Raw genomic sequence first — 9,944 nt, 5'->3', positions numbered from 1 at the left:
GTAGAAAAAAAGTTAATTTAGTGCCCTGATTATATGTAGAGAAAGAAAGAGAGAAAGACATGGCTGGCCCAGCTCCACTTTTGCTCATACAGTAGTGCTCTTCTCTGGCTTCACTCTTGCCCTGCAGCGTACACATACAGAGGCTGTCATCGCTGCTCTCTGACTGATGAAATATGCCCTGATTGTTGTGGCTGACCTGAATTTTATCATTAATTAAAACAAATGTGTGTTATCACTAATCACCATTGTTGAGTAGCCTCGTACTGCAGATGGGGTCGCCGGCGGGCCTATTCACTATTTGCTGAAAATACTCAACTACATTATAACAACATTGCTATGACATTACTGAGATCCTTAAGTAACAGATTAGGACATAGCCATTACAATTTTGACGACAGTAAGGTTATAACATAGGCTCTGCGCAAAGGGGTTAATCGCCCAGCCCTGGTGACAAGTATGGATGTGCAACCTGGATTCAGCAGCTATACAGTCCAGTGCCACACATTCCAAAAGACCTGTTTTTACCTGTCCAATTAGGCTATGCTATGGCCTGGTTGAATTGGACAGGTACAAATTAGGTCATTTGGAATATGTGATACCGCTAGATTGTAGCTTCTGAAAGCAAGGCTCCCGTCCCCACCACTGTGGGTATGTATAGAGAAGTAAATATTTATTTCTGTGTTGCCAACCTGTTTACAGCCTATGTGGTCCAGTGTCGGTGTGCTCTGCTCTGAACGGTGTTGCTGCTGCTGCTGATGATGATGAAGATGATGATGACGATGATGTAATCTGTGTTATAATCTAATGGGTCAGGTTAAGCCATATGTGTGCACAGCAGGGGGAGGCTTGTGTTTCCAAAAGGGAAATAATAAATAAAGCACAACGTGATGACAAGGTGAGCTATGCAATGCAATCCCATCACAGAGGTGCTGTAACTAACTAAAGGTCTCTGCCAAGACGGTGCCATCTGGTGGATCAATTTATGAATGTCATTCCTCTCCATCTGTGAAGGGACTTCTTGCTCCTGTACAAATCTTAACTCCTGTATTTATATGAATCGGAAACTCCTGAAAGACACTCAAACATTCTCAAGTGACTGCTGCTTTTTGATGGGTTTTTGTATGTTTATTTTTTATTATTAGACAATCATGACAATGTTTTTTGGTTTTATGATGATAATTATTATCTTATTTTTCTGTACAGGGGTCGAAAAAAATCATCTGCATAGGCTATTTATCTTTATTTAGGTGTGAGTGACCAAAGGTCTTGAATGCCAGTCTGAGGCTTATACTGTTTGACAGTGTCATATAGAGTGTCCCGGTGATCAAGAGATATGTATATTAGGCTATATTTTTTCATTTATTCAATGGCATTCCTTTATTTTGGAATTATGATATGAGGATCTGAAATTAAAGCAGCCATATTTGTAAGACCTGTGTTGTTTATTGTCAGTATATTGCAACTATCCAAGTGCCTTAAATTGCAGTCCAGACCAAACATTTGGACCTCAAGTTTCCATATTTCAAAGAAAAAGAATAGAAGTCAATAATATCACTCAATAAGAATATGCAGCACTGACTGCTCCACCCAGACAGATACCACCCCCCCACATACCACCACCCCCCTTACACACAAACACACGCGCACGCACACGCACACACACACACACACACACACACACACACACACACACACACACACACACACACACACACACACACAGCAGTGGTGCAGTCTACTTTTTTGTAGTGGGTATACTGCATTTCTGAGCATTTTTAGGTGGGTATACTGTATATATTTGGGCTATTCTAAATAATGGATCAATCAATTTTAGGTGGGTATACTGAAATCCCTAAAAAAATGGAAGTGGGTATACTGCGTTCTACATAGACTACACCACTGAGGCACACACACACACACACACACACACACACACACACACACACACACACACACACACACACACACACACACACACACACACACACACACACACACGACCCACTGTGTCCACCTGAGGGCAGTGCTCTCATTAAGTAGGCTATTAGGCTACTACATGCTGGTTAGTTTTTCCCAAATTCCCAAAGGTACATCTGGTTGGTTGTCAGTTGGACACTTGTGGCTGTTTCATGTAATTTCAACACTAGGCATCAATGAACTGTCAACTGGTTTCAACATTTAAGTAGGCCAACATTTTATTCTGGCCTGCTAATGTGGCATTGAATAGGAGAGATAGCAGTGCATCTACACAGCAATAAATATAGTAGAGTAACTTTATTGATCCCAGATCCCAGATCTGTAACATTCCAAGGAGACAAAGTTGGGAAATGCATTCACAAATTTGACAGCCAAATGGAAAAACAGATTCCCTCTTAGTTCTCCAACGACAGAAGTGGCGTGCGCAATGACCACTAAGTTACGGATAACGGTGTTGAGAGTTGAGTCATGCATTCTAATCTCTTCCTCGAGCATTAAAACAGACCCAAGGCTGATGATCACTCAGTGCTGAAATACAAGGCAAGGGAGTATTGCACGACAGAGGGTCCGTAGGCGTTATCAGAAATGTCGGTGGTAAGCGCAAGGCCGTTTCTTCTAAGGCAAGATCTAGACCAATCTCCGTCCCGTCTGCGGCGGCACACTTTACCAGCAAGTGAATTCCGGCCACTCAATCCACAGGACGCCATAAGCGTGTTTGAGATTGAAAGAGAAGGTAAGACATTACTTCGTTAATGTAAATACAGAATGAACTTAAAAGCAAAGTGGAAATGGTTAATGCGCAATTGCGCTTGGTGATGTTTGGGGCTTGCGCAACTTTTGTTACAAGCTTGCGTCAGAAGTGCGAGGTGCTGTACTGGATACCATGTTAACCTTAGAAAAAATACCTCGAAACAATGTCTGATTCTTCCTCAATATCCAACTACAACTGGTACACCGTCACTTGTCTGTTTCAGCATTTATCTCCGTGTCAGGGGAGTGCCCACTGCATCTTGACGAAGTCCGCCACTTTCTCACCCTGTGCCCGGAGCTTTCTCTTGGATGGTTTGAACTGGGCAGACTTGTCGCCTTCATCATCGGATCACTGTGGGACGAGGACAGGTTGACCACTGTATGTCACCTCTGCCTATTAGTAGGCTATATCAAACTTGCTTGAGGTCGTCTGCACTTCTTAACTTTTGGAAGAGTTTTCCATAGTTGATTTTGCGTAATGTTTACAATATCCCCATTTTGCTTAATAGGACGCACTGACTCTTCACAAGCCAGATGGCCACACGGTCCACATCCACGTGCTGGCGGTCCACCGGACCTTCCGTCAGCAGGGCAAAGGTTCCATCCTGATGTGGCGCTACCTGCAGTACCTCCGTTGCCTGCCCTACGTGCGACGCGCCACGCTCATGTGCGAGGACATGCTGGTTCCGTTCTACAAGAAATCCGGCTTCAAGGTGGTGGGTCCGTGCGCCGTCACCGTTGCGCACCTCACGTTCACGGAGATGCAGTTTGCCATCAGGGGACAGGCGTACATGCGGCGCAATAGCCATTTCTAATAATGGGGACCTTTGGACATGACAATCGTGAAGTGTCCTGAATGTATCCTGTGCTTTTTGTTGAATATATCTAGCCTCTTCGGTTCCTCTCCTCATGGCATGTGATTTAGTGTAGACTGTCACTAGAAGTACATGTCCATGCTGAAGTACAGTGTATCAATGTCTGTTATGACCCAGCTGTGATATGGGTACTGCTTGCAGCAGCTCCTTATTTTTGTATTATTTACAAACAGTGGTGTAGTCTACTTTTTATGGTGGGTATACTGTATATTTGAGCCTTTTTGAAGTGGGTATACTGTATATATTTGTGCTATTCAAAATAATGGATCAATCCATTTTAAGTGAGTATACTGAAATCCCTGAAATTTAGAAGTGGGTATACTCCGTATACCCGCGTTCTACGTAGACTACACCACTGTTTACAAATGTGTTGGAGTATACATGATCATCAATCAATCAATCAAGAGTTTATTGTCATTGTCAAAAAGGCAACAAAATTGTGTTTCGGGTACAATACTTAGTATACTTAGTACTGCATTGCATTTCATATCATACTGTGATGGAACCAGTAGTGTAATGTAAGACTTATTCATGGAACCACTGTACGTGAAGTGGCTTTCATGAATTGCCCCTTTGAAGGGTACATCGCTTTTGGGAAGATGTTCGGTTACTACAGCTTGGTGATAAGCTTCTGCACCAAAAGTATTTCTGGAGCACAGAGCCAATGCTCTGACGTCATTCCTCAGTGGACTTTAGCAGATCAAGAGATGTTATTGTATCTCTATTAGATAGGATTAGCTATAGTAAATGTGTAGGGATTTGCAGGTAGATCTTTTTGTAGGCATGTAAGAGTGTGCAGGGACCAGGTTTACATTTAGGTGTATAAACGTTGTTTAAAGAAGAGTTGTATTACTGTATCTTAGGAAAATGTTCCTTTGTTTTAACTACCTCTTTTCTGGAGTACAATTAGTAGTTAATGTCAATCTTGTGTGTTCACCGTGCTTGCAATAGGTCACCAGACCTCATCTGTCATGTCATTTGATAAACTGACTACTTTTACAAAGTTTAAGTTTCTGTGGTGATAAAAGCGAGAGTGTTTTCGTTGGCTTTCCCTTCCCACTCTTTGTTTTAGATTTGGCTGATTGTACAATAGGCCTTACCCCCAAAGGAGAGTGAACAATGCAGTTAACTGGGATTTTAGTTCAGAGGTCATGTTAGTCAAAATAGTTTTGTCGTAAACTAAACAATTGGACCTCTCTTTGGAGTCTGAATTTGCTTCAAACCCCAATAGCATATGTGATGAACAGAGGTGTAAAGGGCACAACCCACAGTCAGTAAGGGACTGAAAAGTGGCCTCTTCTTGTCACTGATCAGTTCCCCATCACCGGCTCTGAGGGGAGTGAGTCCTGACACGGCACGGCACACTGTTTGGTCTCCTGTGTCCAGTGTTGCCAGATTGGGTGGTTTCCCGCCCAATTGGGCTGCTTAGGAAGGCCGTCTGCGGGTATAAATGGGCAAAAGGGAATTTGGACGGGTTTTTCTGCACATTTTGCCATAGATTTAGTGCTTCCAGGCGGATTTTGAGCACATTTTGTGCTGGAAATCAGTCTCATCTGGCAACCCTGCCTGTGTCACCTTTGAGTCACCCTGTGCAGCCTAATCTGCAGCCCAATCTGAGCACTAGGACACCTGCACACACACGCACACAAACACAAACACAAACACACACACACTCAAACTTAAAGACTTGCACGCATGCACATGCAGGGCCATTCAAGAAAGCATTTTTACCCTGCATGTAAACTCTAGCCAGAGTGCCCTGGGCAGTTCAGTTCTTTCGAGATTAACATACAAGGCTCTCCTGTTCAGAATTTCTTTCAATGGCCCTCTCCCAAGAACCACGGTCACCATGTCAATGCATGTTGCAATTAGAGAAATTGAAAGGCTACCACAGCAAAAAAACAAACAAACAAAAAACACAAAAAACAAAGACTTCTCTCCTGAATACAGTTGGTTGTAGCATTCTAAGTGTTCATAGTTTGATTTTTCCCAGATATAATTACTAATACTTTCAAACTGTACAATAACCACCCACAACTGCAGACATAATAGAAATCTGTAAGTATTAAAATAACACGTGAATTCAAACTATGTCTGAAATGTTCAACCTGAATGCTCCAATTTATTCTGTAATTAGGTAGGACAAGAGGGGAAGATACCTGAATCACAGAACCAGATGAGGATAAAAACATCCATCGCTAATGGTAGAAAGCAGGGCAGTTTAGGGAATTAATCTAAAAGTGCACTCTTCCCAATAGGCTACATGCAGTGTAATAAGGACCCAGTTCTGGGCACCCTCTCTCACTGGGCATGGGACAACTGGCCTGTTTGCCCATAGTGCAGTTCAATAGGTGCTGGTGTGTGTGTGTGTGTGTGTGTGTGTGTGTGTGTGTGTGGTTTTTTTTTTGGGTCAGTCGTTGTGTGTATGTGTGTGTGTGTGTGTGTGTGTGTGTGTGTTTCTTGGGTCAGTCGTTCTGTGTGTGTATGTGTGTGTGTGTGTGTGTGTGTGTGTGTGTGTGTGTGTGTGTGTGTGTGTGTGTGTGTGTGTGTGTGTGTGTGTGTGTGTGTGTGTGTGTGCGTGCGTGCGTGTGTGCGTGTGCGTGTGCGTGCGCGTGTGTTTGTGTGTAAGGGGGGTGGTGGTATGTGGGGGGGTGTTATCTGTCTGGGTGGAGCAGTCAGTGTTGGGAGAGGTGAGGGAGTTCAGCATCCTGATGGTCTGGTGGATGAAACTGATTGACATACTGTATCCATCTGAACCCTTTGACCATTCGCTGATTGGGGCTGGGGTCTGTGGACATTTGCCTGGACATCGCTAATAGTGGAAAGCAGGGCCGCAAAGTTATCTAACAGGGCATTCTTCGCAATACATACAAATGTAATGAGGACCCAATTTTGGGCCACCTCTCTCCTTGGGCCTGGGACAAGTGACCTGTTTGGCACCCCCCACCCCCCACCTTCCCTGGTTGAAAGTAATGATAAACATCCATCTGAACCCTTTCACCCTTTGCTGGTGGGTGCTGGGGCTAATGCACATTTGCTTGCTGGATAACGTATCTCTACACTTGTTGTAAGGCGGGATAATCCCACGGAAGGCAAACAGGGTGTTGAATCTGCGGAAGGTGGCTGTCATGGAAATGACCACCTCTCACAACATTGGCCTGCTTAACAGACAAACACTTGCCAAAAAAATAACAGAAAGTTACAAACTTCAAGCATTTTATTTTAATGTGTTTTATGACCTCTGCTGGTGAAAATGCATAGAGGTAACTGTAAGGTATGTCATTGCAGCATACAGTAGTTGGTATTACAAACACATAAATGAACAACTAATTGTAGAGTGCTATCAAGGAGAATCATGAAGAAGCACCAAACCTTTGCACAGGGCCAGCAAAGGAAGCATTTTTAGGCTCTGCCAAGGAAACACTTTACCCTGCATGTAAACTCCAGCCAGAGTGCCCTGGGCAGTTCAGTTCTTTTTTGGAGATTAACATACTGTTCAGAACTTCTTTCAATGGCCGTCACCCAAGAACCACGTGTAACATGGCCAAGTTACAAGACTAGAAATAGAAGGAGCAACAACTACGCCATCCTGGGAAGTTATTTTGCTAGTTTAACACCTAGGAAATTACCATAACTAAAACCAGGCAACACAGGTTCCAATAGACATAAGGAAGACATTAATTCCAGACACCATGGCAGTTTTATTAAACATAGGCCTAAGACACGGTCACCATGTCACCGAATGTTGCAATTAGAGAAAGGGAAAGGCTACCAGTAAAAAAAAGAAAAAAGGAAAAAAGACTGGGCTTCTGAATAGAGAGTTGACTGTAGCACTTTCAGCATTAATGTAATTAATGTAATGTAATGAATGTAATTAACACTTTCAAACTGTGCAATAACCACAACTATATCAAGACATAATAGAAATCTGTAAATGTTAAAGTGACACTTGGTGAATTCAAACCATCTCTGAAATGTTCAACCTGAATTCTCCAATTTATTCTGCAATTAGGTAGGACAAGAGGAGAGGGGAAGACACCTGAATCACAGAGCCAGATGTGGATGAAAACATCTATCGCTAATGGTTGAAAGTAGGGCCGCTGACAACTTAGGAAATTCATCCAAGAGTGCTGGGAGAGGTGAGGGAGTTCAGCATCCTGATGACCTGGTGGATGAAACTGATTGACATACTGTATCCATCTGAACCCTTTGACCATTCGCTGATTGGGGCTGGGGTCTGTGGACATTTGCCTGGACATTGCTAATAGTGGAAAGCAGGGCTGCAAAGTTATCTAACAGGGCATTCTTCGCAATACATACAATGTAATGAGGACCCAATTTTGGGCCACCTCTCTCCTTGGGCCTGGGACAAGTGACCTGTTTGGCACCCCCCACCCCCCACCTTCCCTGGTTGAAAGTAATGATAAACATCCATCTGAACCCTTTCACCCTTTGCTGGTGGGTGCTGGGGCTAATGCACATTTGCTTGCTGGATAAATTGTAAAGTGTCTCTACACTTGTTGTAAGGCGGGATAATCCCACGGAAGGCAAACAGGGTGTTGAATCTGCGGATGGTGGCTGTCATGGAAATGACCACCTCTCACAACATTGGCCTGCTTAACAGACAAACACTTGCCAAAAAAAAATAACGGAAAGCTACAAACTAGAGTGCTATCAAGGAGAACCATGGAAGAAGCACCAACCAAACCTTTGCCATTGCAGTAATCCTTGTACTTCATCAGGGGTCATACCAGGTCACACCAGGCCAGAATTCCTTGAATGGTCAACTCATAGGTCATTGGACATGGAGCATTGTCCCATCAACGGACCATGAGCAACGGGCATGTTTGTGAGGCACCTTGGGACTGATGGCAAGGGTTGAAAAATATTCAAACACAAGGTTCTCCATGCCAATAAACAAACAAACAAACAAAGAAACAAAAAAAAAAACCAACCACGTACAACCAATAAACAAGTAACAAAAAAACACATTCTCCGGGAATGCATTTGCACCATTGTAATATTTCAACTCTCCCGCTCTCTCTGTCATGTTATCCGCAATAACATGTTGAGATGTCTGCATGATAACAAATAGTGTCCCGCTGTATCTCCTTATTGGCTCCGGAGGGGGCTATACTTACCGTCCAGACAGGGTCAGTCCCAGCGTATACTCTAATCCCTCCCAGGCCTCACTTGGAGAGCAGCTAAGCCCTTTATGGGACAGCCCAAAAGGGGGGGACACATTTCCCTTTCTGACCCACTCTCTTCCGGAGGACACAAACAGAAACAACAAATGCCTCCCGCCAGAAGGATTTTCGGTTTGCCAGTGATACTGGGAGTAAGTCTTATTATGTAAGCAAAGGGACAGCCTACTTGTGCACAGTAGCCCAATTGAAATTTAAAATCACCATTACTCCATAGAGGATAAGACAGGCATACCATAGATGTAGGTAGTAACGTAGTGTTGGAACTGTATTTTATTCTTTATGAGAGCAAACCTGTTGCCTTGGCACAAATGTGCCCTTTCACATTCAAGAATTCCTGTTCAAGGCTAAGCAAAAGATTACTGGACTGTGCGAGGACTTTATCTGTACCAGAACAATGGAATGCCCAAACACAACAGAGTTGCATCTCCACATGGCAGGCCAAGGACTGTGTGTGTTCGTTGCCTGATTATCATAGACTTGCAATCGAGATTCGATCTGCAGCGCCGCCGAAGGTGTTGCGTCACTAGGAGGGCGCAGCCTGGCTAGTGTGTTCGTGTGTTTGTGTGTTTGTGTGTGTGTGTGTGTGTGTGTGTGTGAATGAATTAATCTCTATCCGGGTACGCCCCCTTTTCCCCTTAGCGGATAGAGATAATTGTAATCAGGGACATTCCTACAATAAATATGGCTTGGAGATATTACAGCGGTTAGAACGAGTGGGGAAAATGGTTGCTGACGGTTCTCCCCATCCGCTCTCCAAGCCGGCTTGAAACTTAATTACTGATTCTCTGTGTCTTTCATTTCAGGTGTTTCATATTTACAAATGTTAAGGGTTTGAACCTAACACGTAGTCATTGTTTCAAATAGAGTAATTATATGTACATTACATAGAGTTTCGATTGAAATTTGCACGGACAAATAGTAGATACGAGAGAATGCAAAAAAGAAAAATCACCAAAAAAAAAAAAAAATGCAAAAAAAAATCACCAATAGCTGTCTTCCTGAGCAGCTCTTAAAAACTGCTCCACCATAACATCTAACAAGAGGCCTAAACATTGGACTACACTCTATGTAATGATCTGTGTTGGTGAGTTTGTGAAATCAATATGGGTTTTGTAACAGTAACTTACTTGGGAGT

General features: G+C 43.4%; 1 protein-coding gene across 1 annotated transcript; it reads left to right on the top strand.

Annotated features, from left to right (window-relative positions):
• Window positions 1-2,257: 2,257 nt before the first annotated feature.
• Window positions 2,258-3,737, top strand: LOC134461173 (serotonin N-acetyltransferase-like). The gene is made up of 3 exons (XM_063213945.1): window positions 2,258-2,710; window positions 2,952-3,106; window positions 3,237-3,737. The coding sequence occupies exons 1-3, from the start codon at window positions 2,563-2,565 to the stop codon at window positions 3,540-3,542; spliced, it is 609 nt and encodes a 202-aa protein (XP_063070015.1). The 5' UTR covers window positions 2,258-2,562; the 3' UTR covers window positions 3,543-3,737.
• Window positions 3,738-9,944: the final 6,207 nt, after the last annotated feature.

This window comes from Engraulis encrasicolus, chromosome 2, assembly GCF_034702125.1.
Source record: "Engraulis encrasicolus isolate BLACKSEA-1 chromosome 2, IST_EnEncr_1.0, whole genome shotgun sequence".
In the NCBI taxonomy this organism is placed as follows: Eukaryota; Metazoa; Chordata; class Actinopteri; order Clupeiformes; family Engraulidae; genus Engraulis; species Engraulis encrasicolus.
The sequence above is the reverse complement of the archived record's forward strand: the minus strand, read 5'-3'. Positions and strand labels throughout refer to the sequence as shown.

What these genes read in the sequence shown, in the direction of transcription:
- LOC134461173 (XM_063213945.1), top strand. Translation starts at nt 2,563, where the DNA reads ATGTCGGTGGTAAGCGCAAGGCCGTTTCTTCTAAGGCAAGATCTAGAC. An exon ending in GTTTGAGATTGAAAGAGAAG is followed by an intron (nt 2,711 to 2,951) that starts GTAAGACATTAC and finishes TGTCTGTTTCAG; the next exon opens with CATTTATCTCCGTGTCAGGG. An exon ending in ACGAGGACAGGTTGACCACT is followed by an intron (nt 3,107 to 3,236) that starts GTATGTCACCTC and finishes TTTGCTTAATAG; the next exon opens with GACGCACTGACTCTTCACAA.